At 40.7% G+C, this 25,006-nt stretch overlaps 3 protein-coding genes across 3 annotated transcripts; 2 read left to right on the forward strand and 1 right to left on the reverse strand.

Moving 5' to 3' along the window:
* Positions 1-2,062: 2,062 nt before the first annotated feature.
* fgg (fibrinogen gamma chain) lies at positions 2,063-5,372 on the reverse strand. Its single transcript, XM_005929240.2, has 9 exons — positions 5,193-5,372; positions 5,061-5,108; positions 4,753-4,939; positions 4,547-4,631; positions 3,983-4,113; positions 3,572-3,705; positions 2,976-3,160; positions 2,533-2,810; positions 2,063-2,433 (listed from the first exon to the last, which is right to left on the reverse strand). The coding sequence occupies exons 1-9, from the start codon at positions 5,253-5,255 to the stop codon at positions 2,249-2,251; spliced, it is 1,296 nt and encodes a 431-aa protein (XP_005929302.1). The 5' UTR covers positions 5,256-5,372; the 3' UTR covers positions 2,063-2,248.
* Positions 5,373-11,778: 6,406 nt separating this feature from the next.
* Positions 11,779-13,076, forward strand: lrata (lecithin retinol acyltransferase a). The gene is made up of 2 exons (XM_005929239.3): positions 11,779-12,518; positions 12,625-13,076. Exons 1-2 carry the CDS (start codon positions 11,820-11,822, stop codon positions 12,775-12,777), a joined length of 852 nt encoding a protein of 283 aa, XP_005929301.1. The 5' UTR covers positions 11,779-11,819; the 3' UTR covers positions 12,778-13,076.
* Positions 13,077-13,553: 477 nt separating this feature from the next.
* On the forward strand, positions 13,554-16,287 carry si:dkey-30k22.5 (lecithin retinol acyltransferase family protein). Its single transcript, XM_005929335.2, has 2 exons — positions 13,554-14,041; positions 14,823-16,287. The coding sequence occupies exons 1-2, from the start codon at positions 13,556-13,558 to the stop codon at positions 14,976-14,978; spliced, it is 642 nt and encodes a 213-aa protein (XP_005929397.1). The 5' UTR covers positions 13,554-13,555; the 3' UTR covers positions 14,979-16,287.
* Positions 16,288-25,006: the final 8,719 nt, after the last annotated feature.

Below are 25,006 nucleotides of genomic sequence, written 5' to 3' on the forward strand. Positions count from 1 at the left end.
GCAAAATGGGAACCATGAAGAGGCCGCTAGAAAGGCTGCAACCACCAAGTACCTGCAGAGGGTCAGGCAAGTCCTGAGGAGTCAGCTGAATGGTAAGAACAAGATCCGGGCCATCAACACGTACGCCCTGCCCGTGATCAGGTACCCTGCTGGGGTAATAGGCTGGCCAAAGGAGGAGATAGAAGCCACTGACATAAAGACAAGAAAGCTCCTTACCATGCATGGAGGGTTTCACCCCAAGTCCAGCACCCTGAGGCTGTACGCTAAGCGGAAGGAAGGGGGCCGGGGACTGGTGAGTGTCAGCACCACAGTCCAGGATGAGACAAGAACATCCAAGAATACATTGGGAAGATGGCCCCAACTGACCTAGTGCTCAGTGAATACCTCAGGCAGCAGAAACCCAAGAAAGAGGAGGGAGACGAGGAACCATCATGGAAGGACAGGCCCCTGCACGGTATGTACCACCGGCAGATAGAGGAGGTGGCTGATATCCAGAAATCCTACCAGTGGCTGGACAAAGCTGGACTGAAAGACAGCACAGAGGCACTAATCATGGCAGCACAAGAACAAGCTCTGAGTACAAGATCCATAGAGGCTGGGGTCTATCACACCAGGCAAGACCCCAGGTGCAGGCTGTGTAAAGATGCCCCAGAGACAATCCAGCACATAACAGCAGGGTGCAAGATGCTAGCAGGCAAGGCATACATGGAACGCCAAACCAAGTGGCCGGCATAGTGTACAGGAACATCTGTGCCGAGTATAACCTGGAAGTCCCGAGGTCAAAATGGGAGATGCCCCCAAGGGTGGTGGAGAATGACCGAGCTAAGATCCTGTGGGACTTCCAGATACAGACGGACAAAATGGTGGTGGCTAACCAACCGGACATAGTGGTGGTAGACAAACAGAAGAAGACGGCCGTAGTGATCGATGTAGCGGTTCCCAATGACAGCAATATCAGGAAGAAGGAACACGAGAAGCTGGAGAAATACCAAGGGCTCAGAGAAGAGCTCGAGAGGATGTGGAGGGTGAAGGTAACGGTGGTCCCCGTGGTAATCGGAGCACTAGGTGCGGTGACTCCCAAGCTAGGCGAGTGGCTCCAGCAGATCCCGGGAATAACATCGGAGATCTCTGTCCAGAAGAGCGCAGTCCTGGGAACAGCTAAGATACTGCGCAGGACCCTCAAGCTCCCAGGCCTCTGGTAGAGGACCCGAGCTTGAAGGATAAACCGCCCGCAGGGGCGTGCTGGGTGTGTTTTTATATATATATATATATATATATATATATATATATATTAATATATATAATATATATATATATATATATATATATAAACACCCAGCACGCCCCTGCTGTCAGCGTTAATCTCGTTAAAATGGCGTTAACTCGTTGATTGTGTCCAGGGGGGCAAAGATGGAGATGGAGATCTGGAGGGGGGCGGGGGGCAAATATGGAGATTTGACGTGTTAATGCGGTTATGGCGTTAATGTTATTCTAACGACATTAACGCTGACAGCAAATTGAATGAATTCTTCGATAATAAAAAGGTTGAAGGAATAAGGGGCATGCTTATTAAGCTCCTACCTTACGTTTCATTTCTGTAATGAAGATATTCTCTGAAGAACCCTTTATGTACTCGTACTGAAGTGTTTCCAGCTTTTTGGTGTTGTGCTTTGATGGTCGCTGGCAATGCTGATATTTTACAACTGCTCATTTTATGAAAGAGAAAAAATCATGGCCTAGTTTCCGTGTTTTGTTGCTTTTAGAGTAAACTCAGTTGGCAATAAGTTCTGTAAGAGGGCTTTGATGTGGCATTCAGTTTGTGGGGTTTATTACAGCAAATAAAGTGGACACAACATAAGTATTTAAGGTGGCATTTATGTCAGGGCATGTCTTCACACACAGGTGTATATAACTGACTGTTCATTATACCTTAAGACAGATTTTTGTTTCATTTAAACATATTTTTTGTTGGTTTTATAATTCAGCAGCTAGCCAAACTGACTTTACATTAATGTATATCTGAGCTGACAACAACTTGATCCATATAAATATTGACCACCCATTTCTAGAGAAGCAAAGAGCTTTATTTAAAGATGTGAAAAACAGTGAAGAGGAAAAAGGAACTCAGATATTCTGGAGACATTACAGAAAAACAAAAAGTCAGTAAGTTTCTATGGAGGCATTTTATTTAGTCTAAGGAGTTTTCAGGGCTGTTAGTGAGAGCATAACAAAAACCTGGTCCCTTTTTTTAAACATCTCCAAGTCCACCAAACTGTTTGACCCCAGCCTGCTGTCCTCCTGTTGTGATGCGGCTGAGGGGAATGAGTTTCATGGTGGTCTCTTTCAGGGAGTACCAGCGGTTGTGCCACGTGACCCAAATGATGCCATTGTCGAAGCCATATTCACCAGCATCCTTTTCAGTGTACCTGCCACCTGCATAAAGATAATGCAAACAGTTTAGACCTCACATTAATTAGTGCATTTGTCTCTGTTTATGCTAACTATGGCTGCTCTTAGCCAGGAGGGTTTTACCCTGGTAGTATTTTCCATTCAAATGTGCAGCATGACATCTGTTCATCCACCAGCCAGAGCCATCCTGCTGAGCACAGTTTCCGTCGTACTTGTCGTTGTCCTTGTCAAAGGTGCTGAACTGCATGCCATTGTGTGCTGTGTAGAACTTGTCGCTGGGGTCCTCTCCAAAGTCAAAACCATCAAATGCATCTCCTGCATCTCCACCAAAGTAGAAACCGTAGGTCATCCGGTACATGTCGATCTCTGGTCCCACTCTGAACATGTTATAGTCGGCATACCTGGAGAAATACGGCCACCGAGAATTGTGGATCTAAAGTTAGTTTTTGGTAACAATTGTTGAATCATCTCTTTTCTTCTTCTAAGCTAACATCGCTACTAGAGCGGTCATGTTTGCCTTGTCCACAAGTCCCTTTCTTACATAATCTGTTATCGTGTGTGTGTACCTTTTGTTGCCGTCCCAGTCGACAAGCTCTATCCTGAGCACAGTGGGGAAATTGGTGCTGGTAGTGAGCGCGTGAATCTTCTCGTTACCTAACCAGAACTCTGTGGTGTCATCTGGTGAGAGATAACCGAAGCCCTCCTTGTACTGGACCCAGTTCTTGTGGAAGTCCAGACTGCCATCACGTCTCTGTAGGCAGGAAGGCGTGATCAGATTCATCAGTTTATTGGGTGGTTTCTCCACTTAGTTAACAAAACATTAATGATTTAATGCCTTCATGGCTTAATGAAAATTGTAGTGAATATTTAATTTTACATAAATTTAGAGATTAATTAAAATAGATCATAAACGTTTCATTTTATGATTTCTGTTATTGAATCACTGTCGTGATTTCTCAAGTCAAAGGGACGGTCCAAAGAAATGCTAATGACACAGAAGAGGACTTGTTTTTAAAGCCAAAGCCTCGATTTTTGGTTACTCTTAGGTTTCACGTGTACGTGACTTTTGTCTGACTCTTATTATTCATTTCCATCCCAAAAGAAATACACAGGAATCACTTAGTGTAAGATCAAGATAATTATGGCCTCAGATGATACGTACCCTTTGAATTACTGTGAAGCCACGTCCAAAGCTGTCAATCTCACAATAGACCAGGAACTGCTCCGTTGATTTTATTGGCTTCACATAGTAAAGACCGCTGGTGGTGGCGCCCTTGTTTGCAACGTCCTGGCAGTCTGATTAGAAAAACGCATTTTAAAAAATGAGCAGCCTATTATGAAACACAAAAACCTGAATATTTTCTAAGTTGGGTAAATAATTATGTAATCACATCCACTAGAAAAGGTCACAGGACATTACATCTAGGATAAATGTTTGCTCTGCTCTGAAGCAGCATATTGATTTAGCTTGTGACTAAACGCTGAAAGAGAACAAATGTTGTTTGGATGAGACAAGATTGAGAAACTTGTTGTGAAACGGACCTAGAGGTCTGTTTCTTCTTCTTTTTTTTACCTGTTCCTGTGGTGGGTTGGATCTCAACTGTGTCTCTGCAGGGCTCATTGCATTTCTGCTGCAGCTGATTCGAGAGCTGTTTCAAGTCTGCCATTCTTCTGTCATTGGTGGAGATTACGTTCTGAAGTTCACTGGAAGGGAGGATTACAGTCTATGACATGTACCTTGGTTTTATACATAGATAAAAAGCTGAGATGAATCCTGAGTATGAACCCAAACTTATACAAAGATCTAATATAACGTATAAGATCAAAGATTTTTAGGGACATAGGGTGGGTAACAAATGTCTCCTGAGTGCATTGAACTGTGGGAATAGGTGGACACTGATGCTGCTATGTATAGAGATTCAGTTTCAAGCTTCCTTTAGAGTTTTGTGTTTTGCACATTGAGAACCTGACAGAAGTTCATGTTTATTCAGCAACAACACATTATATTAACAAAAAGAATCATTTATATGTTGTTGATTTAAAAAAAATCAATCAACAGATGAGCATTGTAACCAAATGCAGTGGAGTAACTAACTGTTATAAGAGTATAAATTGAACTTTTGGTAAGGTAACTTACAATATTTGCTGTTCTTGAGCAGTTATGGTCTTCTGAAACCGAACAACATCATCCAGGATACTTGTTGACTTTTTGAAATGCACGTCTGAAATGGAAAAAATGAGCCGGTTTGACCGTATTCTCGATTTCGCATCAATATGCTGCTCAACCTGATCGCATCAATGTAAGTGTTAAGATGATTAGATGTCACAAAATAACTGCGTTACCCGGGTCAGAGCTCTTTTGATGTGCCGCAGCTGTATCTTTCATGTAGGTAATTGTTTCTTCAGCCCCTCGAGTCAAATTGGCAATTGTTTCCAGTTCCCTTAGCAAGCTGTCCAAATCCCGGTCCACCGTTTCTGTATATGTTTGCATGTAATCAGCAACTCCACATGTGGTTGGACAGTATTTTCCCTAAACACAGATGGAGCATGTCAACAAAACAAACAAAACTCTTTACGATAGTGTGCTTTTATAGAAATATAATCCATCCCGAAAGAACATTTAAAGCTTTGACTTAAAGCTGCGCACTTACAAAGCCATCATTGAGCCTGCATTCTTGTATGTTGTCTCCTCGGATTTGCTGCACAAAAAAGGAACAATCAATACAATTTTTATGCTCAATAAAACTACATCAGCAAAAGTGCAACAGTGCTCAGTGACTTACTGCTGACGAGAAAGAGAAAAGTAATAAAAGTCCCCCTGCTGTTGTAAGAAGTGATGGAGCCATGTTTCTTTGGCCGCCAGTTGTGGTTTCGTCTCGTTGGAGAATGAAGAGCAGCTCGACTCTGTTGGTTATTTATCTGAACAAGGTCCTCAGTCCAGACTTTGATAAGGGGTTCATAGGTAAACAATCCCACTCACTTTGTTGTGAAAATCCTGTGACTCAAATGTCCACCAGCCATCATTGCCAGGAGCTGACGCGGTCTGAAACTCATAGCTGTGGTAAAGGACACTTGTATGAGATCGCCATGTACTGTACGTCTTTGTAAACTCTGGTGATGGTAAGGCTGTCAGCAAGTTTGAAGAAATCGTGACTCATCTTGCACTTTAAGACCTGACAGTATTATTGAATTTGGAAACCAGCGTAATTGAGCTCGTTCTAGCCAAGAGTTCAGATTGTAACATAGTTTATTTACCTTTCTTAATCTTTGCTTGATAAAACAAACAACAAGCAATCCTTGTAAAAATGCCATAATATGTTCCTGTGAACAAAAACTGGATTTTATATTTTAGACTGATTAAAAATGACAATTATTAACAACACAAAAGATAGTGTTAAGTGTCCATACTGACAATAACCAAAATTACACATTAATAAATTATTCTGGCTTGCTTAATTTACACTTGCATGAATGAGACTTTTCTCCCTACAACAGTAATTTTATTTAATGATCACTTTGATTCTCAGTCAGCCGATTAAAATTATTACTATTCTTTACTATCCTAACAAGGGTCCCCCAACCCTAGCAAAGTAGTTATCTGTGGTTTCTGACATGTGATGATATGGTCATGGTATAAATCAGGAAAGGCCTTCATCATAACTACAACGGGCAGCCTACTTGTAAAGCCTTTAAAACCTTTCTGTAGTGAATCCACCAAGCCTTATAATGTCGCTAAAATATGTTTACTAGATAAACTGTTTTACAATAACAGGGCAGGCTGTGATACTTTGAAACTTTTATTTTGAAAGTTGACTGCACGGGCATGTAAAACCAACCACTAGTGGCTGTGGAATCACAATAGACCCCACAAGACACATACTGTATACACAGGACACCAAACACACCACCAAACTGATGCAGTGAACTGACTTTTAAATGGTTATTTTTTGTTGTTGTTGAGCGAGAACAGACAACTCTAACACCATTTTCAGAACTATCTAAATCTTTGAAAATAAGCTACATAAGCAGCACTGAAGTGCACCAAAGTAAGCTTTGCCTTACTGAAGTTTCATGAAAACAAGTTTCTGTTACAAAGTGTCTGTGAACAAAATGCTATTGGAAATAATCATAGTGGAATAATCCCTGTGGACTTTGCAGTCTGTATGTATGCAGGGGAACACTAACGATCCTCTTCCTTAATTCTGCAGGAAAAATCTACTTTTCTAGGAAAACAAAGCAGCTAAGTTACAGGCTTAATTTATAAGGAGCACATGTGCTGCTGCGTTATTGTTGTCTGAGCTGGAGCCAAACTGAAGCAAATACAGACCAACGTGAAAGAGCAAAGAAAAACCCCAAACTGTTGCGTGTGGTCAAAGAAAGCTCAGATATGATTAATGAGTAACTGCAGCACTCTTTGTCAGTGGCTAATTCCAATGTCATGGACACATCAGTGTAACTAACAACAGCTTTGTTGTGGATGAATCCATTTTAAAACATTTTATAAAGTTGCTTTATTTTAGAGGGACATATAGTCCCATTCAGTCCATCTGAAGTAATCTCATCATCAATGCACATTTAATCTGCATGCAGGGTGGGTGTTAGCAGATTAAATTTTTTAGACAATACTGTGTTTCTGAGGGAATTTACATTTTTATTGCATTTACCAATAGTACTTAGTTGTTTAATACCCATAAGACAATACATGAACACATAGTCAGATTTACTCCACAGTGTCCACAGACCCAGATGGCTTTTGACCTTTATTATGGTGTTGGGAAATAACAGCTCCTCCTTGAATCGCTACCTTATCGTGGTGGAGGGGTTTGTGTGTCCCAGGGATCCCAGGGGCTATGTTGTCTGGGGGCTTTTGCCCCCTGGTAGGGTCTCCCATGGCAAATTGGTCCTGGGTGAGGGACCAGACAAAGAGCGATTCAGAAGACCCTTATGAAAAGGATATCGAGGGAACAGTTTACCCTGCCCGGGATAGGGTTACCGGGGCCCCGCCCTGGAGCCAGGCCCAGGGAGGGTGCCCGAGGGCGAGCGTCTGGTGGCCGGGCCTTAGTCCATGGGGCCCGGCCGGGCACAGCCCGAAGAGGAGACATGGGCCCATCCTCCCCTGTTGACAAATCAGTCAACAAATCAGCTAATATATGCCATCACACAATGCTCTGACTGTAATCCCTGCTCATATACGTCAAATGATCAGGTGGGTATTAAATCACTTACATCAAGTGCTGTGGGGGCAGAGAAGCACCAAAAACCTAAAACAAGCAGTTTCAAGGACCAGAGTTTAGAAACCAAACATTATTGTAATGCAACTGCATAATGTTGTAGGAAATGACCTACAACAATGCTGTTTTGGTAAATAAATTAAATTAAAGTGTGTCTTACTTCTTTAAATACTTTAATATTTTTTTTAAAAAAATTTCTGTACATGCATATTTTTAATATGTTTTTTTCAATTTAAAGAGATAAAGGAGACACTAGTCTTAACAGCAGCTGACATTACGTCCAATCCGGATTTGGCTCCTTGAAGGATTGCTTCATCCCCGGGTCAAAGGTCAAACTCTCTTCTGTGCCTCATTTTACTGAATAGTCTTCTGCCATTCATTTTTTTTTAAAAATTAAATTTTAAGGATCAGTTGGATGGATCATGCCGTGGAGGGTTAAGCTAACCCCCACCAACAGACTGCGAGACAATACAGTTAGCATTAAACTGTTAGCAGTCGGACGTACCGCCCACGGGACATTGGATGGTTTAGGGGACTAATAGGACTGCTAAGGGGTTAAACTAAACTACAGGTAAAAATGCAGGCACTAATGCAATTTTGTGTGTGTATCCCAGTAAAAGCACCAATTGAGCTCATCACAAGGCTCCAGTTTCATGCTGCTCTGCTTGTTTGAGTCACAGTTACAGGAAACATGCTCTCGTGAGGCAGATGAGTTTGAAAGTACCTCTGCTGTCTTTTTTATGAAAGAATTGACTTTTAATTCTACTGCAAATTGTTTGCAGACTTCACTGCTATAATATTGCAGTATGGTGGAAAAATCAAATAAACTGGCACAACTAAGTAAACAGATCCTTCCAAAGATGCTGTGTAGTTTTAAAAAGGTGTAGCTGCTGAAAATAGTTTTTTCTGTGGCCATCTCTGCAAGGTGCTGTGAGCAAACACACCTCTTGTTATCACAACAGAACAAACAGTAAAGATACATGTGACTTAATATAGCTTAATAATGGTTGATCTGTGGGCCCCATGTTGACATTAAATGATAAACCTTGACTACCTTTGTGTGACCAGGTTTTATTATGTGGAAAAAAAACAAGCCCAGGATGGATATAAAGCCTCGCTGACCTGAGAATGAACTGCCAGGCCCATTAACCTAAACAGCGTTGAACTTTTGCTGAACTTTCTAGAGACACCAGATGGAAAGTGCCTCTTTCTTTCTCTAAGTGCCATGAAGACACAGGCACGCTCTCTAAACACCGGGTTCAGGATGTTTAGATGTGTTTTGGGCCATTGTCGATGTGTTCACATGCTCATGCCCGACTGACATTCTTACACTGTTCGCGCGTTATCAGGATGCAAAGCAACCAAAAAAGCAAATTTTTAGTTTTCTTTACAAAGACTGTGCATACTCTGGAAATAGGTCACAAGAATATTATGCAGAATAAATGCAGTTTTCTTTAAAATGAAAACATCCACATTCCACATCTTAGGAAAATACGTCCTTATGTCAGTAATCAACTTAAGCACCAAAGCTGAAAAACAAAGTCAGCATAGTTCACAGGTCGTCTGACCAGGAATTAAATTTAAAGAGCCTTGTTTGGATGCTTCAGCGGTCACAACTATAATTCTGGAGCTGTTTGACTGTGGCGTAAATCTCCCCAGGATGGAGGGCAAAGGTTTGCGGTTTGGCCACATTCGGGTTCAACCTGCGGTCACGTTAAGTCGCCTCAGCTGAAGGTGGTGTGATCTGCAGTAACACATGCGGGGACATTGACACTTTGTTGTCCACATATCACAAACTAATGAGTAAAAAGTACATTATCATCATCAGTAATTCTTCTAATATCAGGATGTAATGTAGCAGAATTGTAGTCAGCGTAAGTCACACAGACTTTATTTGGTTTTGCTGGCGTGTTTTTGTGGAAATAAACTTTTTATGTTAATAATGCAACTACCTGTGTTTGTCTGCTGTATATGCACATTCATGTGTTAATAAGAAATACATCAGATCGAACCTTTGTGGAATGCATAACAATAACAATGTTCTGTGCACTGTTTGTGGCCCTCGCACTCATCAGACACAAAGTCCTGAATAGCCTAACATTACTCATGATTTCCTTAAAACTGGACCACGAAGCAGTTTTTATGAAACATTACTTCATCTAGAGCATTTACTTGGCAAGCAAAAGGTCGCTGGTTCCAGCTGGAGACACAAATCCCTTTTGGGATTGTGTCAGAAAGAGCCTCTGGTGCAAATCGCTACAAAATCAAAAATTTGGAGTCACCCACTGTGGGGAGCAGCTGAAAGTGGCTTCTTCTTCATTATCATCCACAGGTGAATTCACAGCTGTGCGTGCTACGTGTTGCCCGTTGATGTTTTTTCGACATTAGATGTCAGCTACACAGAGAAATAACCCCCAGCTAAGAGCCAAATATCTCGTTGTTTGCTACTGCTAACAACCATTGTTGCCGTGAGAGACTGATATCAGTTTTTCAACTGATTGCAACCCATTGCTTTTTACTTGGGTCCTTCATTCATCACAATTAGGGTTTTTAATGAACTCTCATTGTAAATATTGTTTTAGACACTGAATTATAAATCAGAGAATCACTTTACCTTTAGGTCTAGATGCAATACCTACACATTGTAGGTTTTCCCATAAGCAGATATTGGCATTTTTAGACTTCATCTATCCAATAATAATACTAATAATAAAAGACAAACATGTCTTACTAATACTAATTTACGCTGAAATTAAAGTGATTAATCTTAATTAATCATAATCATAGCTTAAATTAGGACACCTCCAGCACAAATATTGATATGAGACTTTGATCCTCATCTTTGCTTATAATTTATGAGTGTAACTCAAGTTTTATAGTGAGCTGTATAGCTTATTGCTTTTTATGGTCATTAATCAAACACACACCTCATTAAACCGGCTTTCTCACAGACACAGTCAAATACCAGCAACGATTTATCCTTTTCTGAAAGGATTTTGCAGAATCGAGGTCAGCAGACAAATGTGCAACAAATGATCCAAAGACAAGCACAAAACGAAACAAGCTGTTGTGTTTCTCAAAGTATTTTCTGGGTAAGTGAAGCCTGAAGGATTAAGGTAATCTCATCATATGGTTCCTCTGGGAAAGTGTAGGCCATCCAACTTATTTTGGTAGACTGATCCTGGATTGATGATGGAAAAGGACGGATTGTGAGTCAACAAAATCCACGGCCCAGAAATGACTGTTTGGGTGATAATCAGCTTAATTGTCCAATTTGAAATCACAAATAAAAAAAACTGTTTGCATGACAATAATTAGCTTGACAGAAAAAAGCTCCAATGAGAACAAAGTTTTCATTTAACTTTATTTTTTTTAAATACTCTTTTATATTATTCTAGTTGTTTTATGTACAGGTATCTAACACCATCGAACTCAGTTGGAGCAGTTGGAGCAAACTCAGTTGGAGCAAAGTGGTAAGCTGGTTAGAACCATCTCCTGACAGCAAGACACCCCTGGCTTTGAAACCCATGCAGATGTGGTTGAACCCACATCTGCATGGGTTCTTTCCACGTAGTACAGCTTCCTCTCACAGTTCAAATACATGGATATTAGGTTAACTGTTGATTTTAAATTGGCCACATGTATGTGACTGAATGATTTTGTTCATGCAAATGTTCTTTTTCTTAAGCTTGTGCTTTTAAAAACGTATTGATACTGAATATCCAGAAATCTGTCATTTACTAAGTAAATAAATAAATAAAAAGGCTTTGCTGACATGATGCAAAATACAGAAAAACACAACTTAAAAAGAGATTTTCCTTTGTAGTTATAACTTTGCTTTTGTTTGTCTCCTCCACTTTTAAACATAATAAAGGCTGGAGCACAAGTGGCTATCAGAGCAGTACAGTTGTTATGAATAGAGTTTATAGAGTTTATACAGCCTCTGTGAAAGAGGACTTCCCTTAACTTACAGTGTATTCAAAAACCTTTGATGCATATTATGATGAGTTCATCTTGTTTAACATTTCAAATCTGCAGTCTGAACGCAGACGTACTCTGCCGTTCCTCGTTGAACTAATATTTCACACGAGTTCGTTTTGCGCTCAGTGAGACAGATTAAAGCGGTTTAGCGGAAAACAATTGCGCATCTGTGCACCGCAGAAAACAACTAAAGGCAAGATGCTAAAGAGACGAACTACGAAGAATGCGCACGTGCGCAAAGTTACTCCTGGCCAATCGTGCCCTTGGGATTTTCTGGACGGTCTTTCTCCTCCTCGTGCGAGGAAGGATAAAAAGGCCATTCCACACACGCACTCTGGTGTACTTCCTCCGCATATGTTCACGATGCTGCAGCTGCTGACATTCTTGGTGGAGAAGGTCTCCCTTCTTTTCAAGTTCAAACTCTTTGAGTCCAGCTGGTTAGAAAGCCGGCAGCGGGAGCGCGCTGAGCGACGCACTCCATCGCCACCCCTTCGCAGGGGAGACGTGCTAGAGGTTCCCAGATCCCTCTTCACTCACTTCGGCATCTATTTAGGCGACAACAAAGTAGCCCACCTGATTCCAGACATCCTCCCCGTGCTCACGAGCAACGACAAGCTCATCAGCTCTGTCATCACAAACGAGAGGCTCATCCTCGGCTGCATATACAGGTGTGCCACGGTGCGCGTAGACACGCTGGAGGACTTCGCGTATGGCGCCAGCATCCTCGTGAACCATGCTGATAAGATGATGAAGACGCCACCTCTGCCCGACGACACCGTCGCCAAGAGAGCTGAAAAACTCATAGGAGCCTTTCCGTACAGTTTACTGTGGAGTAACTGTGAACACTTCGTGACGTACTGCAGGTACGGAGCAGCAAGGAGCCAGCAAACAGAGCAGGTAAACATCCCGAATTGCCTGGGGCCATGTCTAAAGTATGCCGAGACTTTTAAGAAATGCTACAATGATAAATAACTTTTTTTTCCCTGTTTTCTTCCCTCCGCAGTTCTGTGAGGTCCTAAAATCAATCATCAGGGACCAGCGCACTGTTATCGTTTCCGGGCTGCTTGGAATTATCTCTGTTGTTTACTTTGGTATGGCACCTTTAACTACATTACCCACAATTCTGATTCCCTTCACTCTCTGGATGGCTGGTTAAAAGAGCTCAAGGCAAGAAGCCAATAAAGAAGATGAACTTTTACTTGGCAAAACCTCCCTGAACACTGAACTCCAGCTTCATGCTTTGTCACAGTTCTTTGATTTCACTGGCCAACAGTGTTTGATGCATTATGTTGTTACTGCATCATTAGTTTCTTATTTTACTCTCAAAATATGGGGACTAAACTGATTTCTTTATTAGAAGAATACAGTGAGTTATTTTTGCTAACATTGGACTAAATCAATAATAATGTTGATGTATGTAAATAAAGGTTATGAATATGACAGTTGTTTAATAAACAATGCATTTTTACATGTTTGCCTCGTGTGAATCTGACTCTTCTTACATCGCCACATGAATGCCAGTGGAAGAAGAGGCCTGCATCACCCATGCATTTCTCTTAATATTCAACAAATCACTGAATAATAATGAGACTGGTTTGAACACTTGGAGGCCGATCTAGTCTGCAACAAAGAAACTAACAAAAGGTGCTTCTTTGGGTGTAATGGCTCAATAACAGTGACCTTTAAATTGGAATTGAACTTGTTGCCCAATTAGCCTTCCTGATGGGGACGCTTGACCTTAATACCCCACAAATAGGCCTGAATTTCAAAATCCAACCACACAGAAAAGGGATTAAAGAAAGCTCCTTTGTTTTCCTGTGAAATTCACACTAAAACATTGAGCAACTTTTAATCCTCCTCGGCAGACTCGGCCCTCCCATTTCTGTTATAAATAAAACGGTCAGGTGTCAGCCTGTGTGCTGCACACTGCCATCATGTTTCTCTACCAACTGCTCAGCTTTTTCTTTGTAGTTTCTAAAAAGGAAGAGAAGCCCAAATATGATTTATCTCTGTACAAGCGCGGCGACTTGCTTGAGGTACCCAGGACATTATTCACACATTTCGGGATTTACCTGGGGGACGATCGTGTGGCTCATCTCATTCCGGACATCCTGCCTGCGATCACCAAAAACAAATCTGCGATTGCAAAGATGGTAACAAATAACCGCCTCATCCTGGGGGCCATTACCAAAGAAGCAAGCGTCAGAGTGGACTCTGTGGCAGATTTTGCTTATGGCTCCGAGATCCTGATCAACCACGTGGATAAAGTGTGCGCACAGCCTCCCTTAGATGGAGACGAGGTGGCTCGGAGGGCAGAGAAACTCCTGGGCTCAGTCACCTACAGCCTGCTGTGGTACAACTGTGAACACTACGTCATGTACTGCAGATATGGAATGGCCATCAGCTACCAGACATACCAGGTAAACTCCACACAGAAAGGCCTCCCAGCAGCAAGACTAAAGGATGAAGTTCACTTTTTTCCAAGTCTGACTTCAAACAAGACTAAATAGGTTGTTTGTCACTGCGTTTAAACCTCGTGTCTATTCTTGTTGTAGAAACATAATTTTTGAATACCTTGCTACACACAGAATAAATGCATTTAAGGAAGTTAGACTGCTACAAAATATTTGTTTGATTGAATTTTGCAAAGTATTTTTTTAAATAAAAAACCTATAGAAGACAGTAGATTTTGCTATTCACTTTATTTTGAAAACCATATTAGAAAGAAATCTACTGGTATCTATTGCAGATGGGAAATATAATTAAAGCAGCCAGGACCATATATATTGTACCAGACATTTTATATATAAATTTTTTACATAGGTGTTATTTTAGAAAGGAAAAACATTAATTTAGACTTTTCCTCAAATAGGGTGGACTTTTTATAATTACCTCACTAAACAGTGTGTAAAAATGGTTTATTAGTACTTTTAAGGGATTTATATTAAAACAAAGACTTGCTTTTTAAAGGTTATGTTTATTTATTTATTTATTTATTTTGGGGGGGGGGGTGTTAAGTTTTGCTGCATTTGTTATTTTGAACTTAACTATTTCCTGAGGCGAGCAGCTCCATCTAGTGTTACTTTGTGTCCACATTGTTGTCATTAAGACTTTTCCTTTTCAGAACATCTTCTACTTTTCTAAATTTATCTCACACACTTTGTCATTTATCACAGCCTAATGTTGACATTTTCCCCCCAGTTCTGCACTACGATACGGAAGATCGTGTTCAGCAGACTGAGCGCCCTTTTGACTGCACTGTGTGGCGTGTGCACTGCGCTGTATGTAGGCTGTGTGACGCCGCTGACGTTTGTACTCGTCCTGCTCGTCTCATTCACCATCTGGATGGCTACCTAATGACCCCTGGAGAGACCGACCTGAGAGAAAGGACTCTGGCCCTGTTTTTGCTGTGTTACTGAAAACACTGGGAAACAAGGTTTCTAGGTTGTTGTTTCAACTTCTTATATATGGCTGTTTTAATTTCTTTCTTTTTTCTTGTAGTTTTCTGAACTGTTAAGTAAGCTGTGATATTACTGTAGTTTAGCAGGTTTATTTAGCACAAATGTATTATGACTCAGGTGCAAAACTTTAAAGACTTTGAATAAAGCTCAAAGACATTTAAATAAAATAATGACCGAGATATATGATAGAGTACAGGGATGAGCTGTGCAGTAAGTGTGATAGATGGGTTCAAGGTGGGGGTGGAATTACATCAGGGATCAGCTCTGAGCCCGTTCTTGGTTGCAGTGGTGATGGACAGGTTAGCAGATGAGGTCAGGCATGTCTTCAGATGACATTGTGATCTTCAGTGAGGGAGTACCTGAAAGGATGGAGTTGTGCTCTGAAGAGGAATGAAATTCAGTAGAAGACAGAATACATGTATCCTAATGAGAAAGAGAGACAGGTGGATAACTGAAGGTGTAATGAGTAGAGACGTTGAAGGTAGAGGAGTTTAAATACCTGGGGTCAACCATTAAAAGGGACGGACAGTGCACAGGAGAGGTAAAGACGAGAGTGCAGGCAAGGTGGAGTGGGTGGAGCTGAGTCTCAGGGGTGATATAGGACTGAAGGACAGCAGCAAGAGGGAAAGAGGCAGTTTATAAGTTGGTTGTGAGACGTGCTGTGATGTATAATTTGGAGACGGTGGCACTGACAAGAAGACAGGAAGCTGAGGAGGTGGCAAAGTTCAAGATGTTAAGATTTTAATTGGGAGTGAAGATTATATATCAGAGGGACAGCTCAGGTTTCACAGTGAGAGAGCAAAAGTTGAGATGGTTTGGACATGTGATTATGATGGACATTCCCCCCCAAGCAGCAGGAAAAGAGAAAGGAAAAAGAGGAGGTTCGTGCACGTATTGAAGCAGGACACGCAGCGGGTTGGTGTGACAGAAAAGACCGCTAAGGATCGGGTGAGATGGTGGCAGGTGATCTACTGTGGTGACGCCTAAAGGGAGAAAGATGATGAAGAAGAAGACGAATACAATATATGTCAGTGTGATGGTGTATGCAAATTGTATTGTGATAAGACTCACAGAAATGACACAACTTGTTACTTTTGTATGTTGTAGAATAAATTACTGTTTGTACCATGTGGACAAAAGCGCAATAAATTTCTTCTATTGTAATTAGTTTTTGTCATTCTGTTAAACAATTTGAATTTCCCTTCATGTTGCATTACTTTTATGGCTCATAGGTCATATCATTACATTATTATCTGCTGCTATTTCAATCGTTTTTGACAACGCCTTGTCTGGGAAAAATAGGCGGAGACAACAATGCTCAGAATTAAATGTTTTTGCTGCTTACTGCAGAGACTGTTGTTAATCTTCTCCCATTTCAACAGTAACAAGGAAAGTGATATATGCAGTACAATGTTGTGAAATCATCTTAATAAATTCTCTGCAAATATTCAGTATATGGCAATGCAAACACACAGTTCAACTTAGACTTAGACTTCGAGCTTTTTATTGTCATTGTGCAGTTTCTTGCACAGCGAAATTGGGTAGCTGAACCACAAAGGTGCTAAAGTAAGAAGAAGAGAAACCAATATACAACAAAGGCGGAAAATAAATAAATAATTAAATAAATAGAATAAAATAAAAAACAGTGTATATGTATACATATGTGAGTGGAACTATATACATGGTGTGGACCAAAATAATTGCACATGAGCCAAAAATATTGCACAGAACATGGAAAGACTGAGATATTGCACATAGATGATCAACAGCAGTGTCAGGGTGGATGTGTTGGGGAAGTCTTTACACACTCTTAGTTTGCATTAAGAGTTCTGACAGCCCACGGGAAGAAGCTGTTCTTTAGTCTGTTGGTTTTGCACCTGATGGATCTGAGCCTTTTTCCAGAGGGCAGGATGTTTAAGAGGTGGTGGTTAGGATGGAGGTGGTCCTTTATAATTGCCCTGGCTCTGGAGAGACATCTTGAGCTGGCAATTAAGTTCAGGGAGGGGAGTGGACAGCCGATCACCTTCTCTGCAGTTCTGATGACCCTCTGTAGTCTCTTCTTGTCAGCTGTTGTGCAACCAGCGTACCACACAGGGATGGCGTGCACCAGCACACTCTCGATAGTGGCACAGTAGAAGGACACTAGGAGTTCAGTCTGCAGCCTGTTCCATCTCAGAACCCTCAAGAAATGGAGGCGCTGCTGGGCTTTCTTTACTAGGGCTGATGTGTTTGTGGACCAGCATAGGTCCTCGGATATGTGGGTGCCGAGGAACTTAAAGGAGGACACCCCTATCCATAAAAGGTGACTATGTGGAGAGGGTGTGATGATAAAAACAACAACAACAGCAATGATAAAAAAAAACAACAACAACGTCAGTACCCACAAATCTTTATTGTGATTTTTTTTGACACATCTGTGTTTGCCTGCAAAGCGTTTAGATGTGTGCAGGTCTTTGAAACAGAAATAACAGATTTCAAACTGACCTAAACTGACTAATACATTCAGGGGTTCCTTTGCAGAAGTATCAAAACTGAGAAAAAGGTTTTGCAAAAAGAAGTAAAGAGAAACATCCTTTTTTTAAGAGGAGAATATTATCTGATTGACTCAGAGAAGAGGGCGTTTAATTCCAGGATTTATAGATAGAACTAGTGAGATGAAAGCAGACTTTACGCCAGGCAAGCAGTCAGAACAAATCCAGGAAAACAGATGCTAGAAAGAACAACAGGAAATGTGAAACACTGAGCAGGTATATATGTGTAATGTAGAGCTTATGAGGGGAAAAATATAAAATATAAATTTATATTTGTCATGATGTAAACACAAGATGAGACACTTATCAGAATTTCACAGCATCAGATGCAAAGACTCTAAATGTTCAGCCTGGCCAGAGCGCTCTAATAACTATAACTGAGCCCGCCTCTGTGACAACCTATCCGGTCGTTAAGTCTGACGTCACTAGCCGTGTCTGGGCCTAAACTCTGCTGCAGGTCCATATATCAACCGATCACTATGGCATTACTGAGAGTTGAAAAACTGTCTAAAGTCTTTCATCTTTAATAAAATGATCAGCGTTCTGCTCTACCAGGTGTAACAATTGAGTTTAACATCCAGGCATCCATGAAAACGGAATTTATGACATTTAACGGAGTTAGAAGTTAGCAGGAAGTTAGCTCGCTAGCTTCTATCTAAATACATATAGCATGTCCTGACTGCGGGGTTTTGGAAACAAATTAAAACGTACAGCTTTGTTATCACTTCCAACATAAATGAAGACAGAAAACTAAACAGCAGTGACGTTTGTAGGGTTACTGAAGTTTGGCTAGCTGGTATATAATGATGCGCTACGTGACCGCTAGCGACACAGCTATGTTAGCATAATATAAACAAGCTAACTTTTTTTCCACTCGATAAAAGTTAACGTGAGTGTTCTCGGTGGTCAGGAACAAATGTAATCGCATGGCAGGATGCTGTAAAAGGACCAAACTTCAGCCAGGAGAACAACTGAGATAATCCATCCACAATACGAGGTTAGTCATTCATATACTGCTGCATGGGCTGGGCTGTAGTTACATCCTAAGGTTTTAAAAACTGAGCTTAAATAAATGATTAGCGGTAATAAAAGCCGAGGGAGGTCAACAGTGATCACTGACTGTTTTAGTAGACTGTTTAAATAGAAGAAAATACAAAACATTAAACATGTTAACAACACAAAAGCCATATTAAACGCAGACTACTTTAGGCCCGGAAGTAGGATTTGTCACGTCATCACTTAACGACCGGATTAAGTAGATCATGAATTAAGATTAAGATCGTGGGCAGTCCCCACTGGAGGGGTGAGGAACCAACACATGAGCATGAATGGGTATGTCTCTCCTGCCTTTATCAAATTAAAATTCATTGTGGTCACTGTTTTTTTTATTGTTAAAAATAAGAATAAATGATAAAAACACTGATATGTGAAGTCAAGTGAACTTTATTCATTTTGTTTAACATACAAACACATTCAACAACAATAGTGGAGCAGAGAAAAGCAATACAAGCACACTAACACTTAAAATGACATAAAAATGTATGTGGGGCATGAAAAAACTGCACAACCACATATAACGTCTTCTGCATAAGTCAAACTAAGTCCAAGATCCAACTCTTGATGTTTCCATCTGGACATCTACAATGTGAACATTTAACGAGTCATTAAATGAGTTTATAGGAGTCATTCTATAGGTGCAAGTGTATGTCTGTCTTTCGTCTGAGTATCACAGGCAGACCAAGACCAGAGTTAAAGAAGGATAATTGCCTTACCATTACACTTAAGCACTAATCCCGCAGAGAAGCACTACATATTGATTTAAGATAGGTTGATGTAATGGGCTGAACCCCACAGGTTCTAATAAAAGGAGTGCAGGTGCACAGACCCTGCTGAGATGGAAGTGTAACTGGGTTTTGTCGCCTCTAAAATTGACGATTTCCAGGGCTAAGTTGGATTCACTAAGAGAAATCTAATTTTCATTTCTATAATCTCACACGGTGTCAGATGTCTCCCTTATTCAGCTTCTATTAAATACCTCGAGACATATTTCACATGGCAGCTTTAAGAAAAAAAAGGTCTGTGTCTATGAGAAGAAAGTGGGCTAAATCTATTTTAAGAGCCCAAAAGCTAAAGCAGGAGTACACTGTGCGTAAACACTCTTACATAATCAAAGGCTTTCATTATAATCATTTTTTAATATTTATAATACACACAAACTGATAATATTTGAATGACTTTTTTACAGTTGAGACATTGAGCTGTAGGTGCCTTGAGCTTTATTATTGCTGTCACCAGTTTTCCCTACCCTAACTGTCAAACGTGGTCCAAACATTAACATTAGTGGCTATAGTTACTCAACTAAATGTCTGGAATTGTCCTTTTAAAATATTTCCAGGGCACTCAAACATTTCCTAGTTCTGTCACAAAATATATTTTGTATTTTTATGTATGCTCTGGACAATTTTTTTCCCATAAAAATCAGAGTCTGCTTCCACTGGAGGTCTCTTCCTGTTAAAGGGGAGTTCATTGCTGCCACTGTGGCTAAATGTTGCTGATTGGGGATTGTTCACATCCGTTATAATACAAAGTGCCACGAGGCAACAGTTGTTGTGAACTGGTGCTATATAAATAAAAATAAAAATAGTGGTAGCTGCCAGTGCCACGCCTCAGCGTCTTAGTGGATGCACACGTGGTATAAATTTTTATCATAGGTGACTTCCATGTTCAGTTATTGCATTCACAAGATATTCAGAAAATGTGACCTTTGACTTCGACCTCGGGATCAAGGTTCACTGATATTTGAATTTGTCCAAGGTTTTCAGTAGATGCACATATGGTATCAATTTCAAAACCCCGCATCACCTCCTTCTCCAGTTATTCATTCACAATCTTGGGTGTCCATGCTGTCCACCTGCCTGCCTGGCGGGGTGATGACAATAACCCATCAGCCTTTTGCAACTGAGGGGTAAAAAGTGAATTTCGCTTTCTTCTTAAGAACATTTTAAATTATGTAAATCAGAAATCTAAAGATATTAAATGCATGGTGGTGCTGTGGTCAGTGCTGTTCCCTCACAGCAAGAAGGTCCTGACTTTGACTCCAACCTTGCTTCTGTGTGGAGTTTGCATGGGTTCTCTCCAGGTACTCCAGTTTCCTCCAACAGTCCACAGACATGCAGTTAATGACGTTGTGTTAATTGGTGAGTCTAAACTGAGTTGCGAGTGTTGCTGGTTGTCTGTCTCTCTGTGTTAGTCCTGCATCAGACTGGTGACCTGTCCAGGGTGTACCCTGCCTCTCACCTATGATAACTCCAGCAAACCTGATAAGGATAAGCGGAAGAGAAAGGATGAATGGGTGCAATTTTACAAACAGTGTTTATAAATGTATTTAAACTCTATCACAGCAGTCCCCAACCCCCGGGCCACGGACCGGTCCGTGAGTCATTTGGTACCGGGCCGTGAGAGTGAGACTCGGGTGTGAAATGTATGGTTTTCAGGGTTTTTATCGGTTTTTAGTGTTATTTTGTTATCTTTTTTTTTCTCGTTAACTCGGTTTTCCTGGGTCTTTTCACGTGTGTTATGAATAAATCTTATTTTTTTCGGTACCAGTACTAGTTTTATTTTGTTGTATTTATCCACGACACCTTAAAGGCCGGTCCGTGAAAATATTGTCGGGCACAAACCGGTCCGTGGCGCAAAAAAGGTTGGGGACCGTTGCTCTATCAAAATCCTTTTGTAATGACACCAAAGTTTAACGTGGTTCTCTTCAGGACACTGACTGTACCACCAGAACATGATTTGGAAGATAACTAATCTATGAACATAATTTCTGTGACAGAGATTTGTAATTGTGGTATAGGAAGTTACTACTACTTATCAGAGGGTTTATGGTTTGATCTGCAGTTCTTTCAAGCCTCATTTGTATTATTGTGGTGTGGAATTAGCTTTTGGACGGATAAAAAATGTGTAGGATAAAAGCGCTATACAAATGTGCGTGAAATGGTAAAAGTGGTTTGTGGTGCAAAAGTGCTTCAGGTGTTTGATAAGACTGGAAAAAGGCTTCAAAGGCTTCAAAATACAGTAGCCAATAAAGTGATAAGTGGGGTGAAGATGGCAAGAAATATGCTTTTCTGGAGAGTGGATGTGCACTGAAGGACGGAATTGAACAGCAGTGCATCCTGATGCGCTGATGTGCTTGAAATTACAGTGACGCACATCGTGACTCCACCAGTGTGAGGCTATAAAATATTTGCTGCACAAACTGCTTGAGTGAGTTTACCTAAACTCTCTTTCTTACAGATTTAAACAGACCAAACGCAGCTACTGTAAATGAGCCAAAACTGAAATTTCTGTCTTTGTTTATATAAAAATCTCATCTTTCAAGTGTTTTTCAAAGTTCATTTATACAATATAATAAGCATATTATCAAGGTAAGTTTGCTGTTAGCCAAATTTATATCTTTCTAGCGATTCGTTTTTAATAACAATAGCCAAATTTTTGGTAATGGTAACTGAATGGTCAGACATGTCATTGGTCAGCTGCAATGCTGATCCTGGATCAACTTTATTATGATGATATAGGAACAACAAGAGCATGGGGATATCAGTGCGTACTCACATATGCAAATGACGCCCACGTTTACATGCAAATAAAGTCCAAGAACTACTCCGATGTCAAATCTGGAAGCTTTTGTAAGTAAACCAAACTACCAAAACGACTGTATCAGCCTGCAATGATGTGAAAATATATAGTGTCACTGTATACAACACTGTTATTTGCTCTGAACAGCATGTTCCTCAGATCCATTTCATCGCTTTTACTGAGCTTTTTGTTTTCAGCATGTTAAACAAGTGTTTTGAACACACTGTCCATAAATGCTATTTTTTGATTGAGTTCTATGAATTTATTATTGTTGGCCACAATATCTTCCTGTTCCTGTTCTCCCTTATTTATTTATTTGTTTATTTTTGTTGCTTGCATATTCTATTTGATTGACTAATGATAGTTACACGCTGAACTGGTCTGATCTGAAGGTCAGAACAGAGGCCCAAGAGTTGTTTTCTACAGCTTTATTAGTTACTAGGAGTAAATATGACACAGCAGCAACTGCAGTAATTATGATAAATACTGAGGCAGAAAATTAGTCAACCAGAAGGCAGCGCGGCTATTAGCCCTGGCTGTGCGAGAGCAGTGTGGCAATGCTAATTTTAATTGACTACACTGGAAGCCCTGCATGTGTCTTGCTGTGCACAATGAAAATGTGCAGCAGCCATGAGTGAAGAGACTCATGATCACCTTTTGAGATACAGTGACGTAAACACACCAAGCAGGCTGGCTTTAAGTAAGAACTCAGTTTCACCGATAACAAAAACACTTGCAAACGTTAGTGTAGCATTTTCCATGCCATTCTTCCTGTTTTTGTGTCATCTCTCTTCAAAATAAAGTAAAAATAATATTTAAAGTACAAATAATAATCATGTCAGAGGTTTACATTTCATTTGGACATCCACAAAGAATTGACCATGTGAGACAAAACTGATGTGGATTTGTCTACATGTTTCAGTTTTAACTCCATTAGTACTGACTTAAGGTAACACGTTTAACAGCATACAGCAAAATGTCCCCTGCATAATCACTTTAACTACAAACTGACATCTGGTCTTTGGATTTTAATATGATATCAGGTTCTGCAGCACTGACCAACTAACGTTTGGTTTATCTCTGTCTTTAATCGGTTAACGTCAGCTTCCACTGAAAAAGAGACGTTGCTCTAGCTGTCAGCTTTTACAGTCAGAATTGTGATCTGAATGCACTGTGGTGCTAAACTCAGTTTGCTTTTACAAGAACAGCTACATAGAGTCTCTACAGGCTCCTCTTGTTCATGTGAATCTTTTATCTGTTGATTTATTTATTTCTATTTCTGAGTATTTCAGTTATTACATTATATGTGGTACAGTATGAGCGCGTAGCACTCATAGGAAGCGGGGGGTGGGGAAATATGGGGCAAATATAATAAAAGAATAGAGTACAAATGGAAATGCACAATGTATCGCCAACTGCTGCTCCTTTAAGAAAAACACAAACATGCAGCACACACAAAAATGAAAAATACACATATACATAAATCAACAATTTTCTTGTAGCGTTAATGAGTGTGTCAGAGAGAGAGTGTGTTACAATGCCTGTGTCTTTGTCACAAATGTAATTGCTAATGAGGGTGGGAAGCCACAATAATGCCTCCCATGAGCCAGAAGCAGACAGAGATGGAACCAGAGATGGACAACTGCGCTATCTGCAGCCCCCAAGAGTACCTTAGACCTGTGGCCACACATCTCGGTGACAACTGCACACCCATCCCAGCAGGAGAAGGATTGAGGCCTCAGATGGGATGCCCACGACCAAAGGGTGAGAGTCTCAGAGGCAATGGGCAGTCAACCCTGCCAGAGGCTGGCCACCCTGGTGCAAGCTGAGAAGAGAAGAGTTGAGGGTCCCAGGCAGCCTAGAACTATCCCGCACCTGCCAGAGCCTGCTGACAAAGAGGAGGTCTAAGCCACACCCAGCCTCCAAGGGAGCGGGCCAAAGTCCACACCAGAACATCCAGCCATGTACCCCAGAACCAACAAGCAACCTCATCCCAAGGAGGGGCAGAAGGGTCCAGCAGGGCGCAGGACCATGTTCCACAGGGGAAAAGGCATACAGTCCCCTGCATAATCACTTTAAGTACAAACTGACATCTGGTCTTTGGATCTTAATATGGCATCAGGTTCTGCAGCACTGACCACTGTCTTTATTTGGTTAACATTTGGTTTCTTTGCAACAGAGACGTTTCTCTGTGTATTTTATCATATCAAACACTTTGTTGTTCAGAATGATATATGTCGTGTCATCCTCTACAGACACACAGCAAGCAAAATTCTGCAGGTATTTAGGTTTGCTTCAGTTGTTTTTGATGTCTCCAGTGCACAATTCAATGATGTCTATGTAAATGCTGTCATGTTCAATTACCTGCTCGCTGCCAGTTGAGTGCATCAAATAAGTCTAATTTCTAAGATGTGAGCTGAGACAATGAATAACAAAACTGTACTGTAAAAAAAAGAAAAAGGTTATCCATGCACCCATGCATCCATTCTATTAATCGCTTCTCCAAGTCAGGGTCACAGGAGGCTGCAGCCTGTGAGGGTAAGAGGCTAAATAGGATGAATAAAACATGAAATAAGAGGCAAATAAATTCTGATTCATTTACATATTTATCCCTGCACTAGCTATTTAGTGAAACAGATACAATTTAAGAATTGTATAATAGAAAAAAACATTTTATTCTGACATAGAGTACACACACACACACACACACACACACACACACACACACACACACACACACACACACACACACACA

Source organism: Haplochromis burtoni, unplaced genomic scaffold, assembly GCF_018398535.1.
Source record: "Haplochromis burtoni strain Fernald_Lab_line unplaced genomic scaffold, NCSU_Asbu1 Contig_122, whole genome shotgun sequence".
Lineage (NCBI taxonomy): Eukaryota > Metazoa > Chordata > Actinopteri > Cichliformes > Cichlidae > Haplochromis > Haplochromis burtoni.

What these genes read in the sequence shown, in the direction of transcription:
- fgg (XM_005929240.2), bottom strand. Translation starts at nt 5,255, where the DNA reads ATGGCTCCATCACTTCTTACAACAGCAGGGGGACTTTTATTACTTTTC. An exon ending in GACTGGGACGGCAACAAAAG is followed by an intron (nt 2,811 to 2,975) that starts GTACACACACAC and finishes GTATTTCTCCAG; the next exon opens with GTATGCCGACTATAACATGT. An exon ending in GAATGGAAAATACTACCAGG is followed by an intron (nt 2,434 to 2,532) that starts GTAAAACCCTCC and finishes ATCTTTATGCAG; the next exon opens with GTGGCAGGTACACTGAAAAG.
- lrata (XM_005929239.3), top strand. Translation starts at nt 11,820, where the DNA reads ATGCTAAAGAGACGAACTACGAAGAATGCGCACGTGCGCAAAGTTACT. An exon ending in GGAGCCAGCAAACAGAGCAG is followed by an intron (nt 12,519 to 12,624) that starts GTAAACATCCCG and finishes TTCCCTCCGCAG; the next exon opens with TTCTGTGAGGTCCTAAAATC.
- si:dkey-30k22.5 (XM_005929335.2), top strand. Translation starts at nt 13,556, where the DNA reads ATGTTTCTCTACCAACTGCTCAGCTTTTTCTTTGTAGTTTCTAAAAAG. An exon ending in TCAGCTACCAGACATACCAG is followed by an intron (nt 14,042 to 14,822) that starts GTAAACTCCACA and finishes TTTTCCCCCCAG; the next exon opens with TTCTGCACTACGATACGGAA.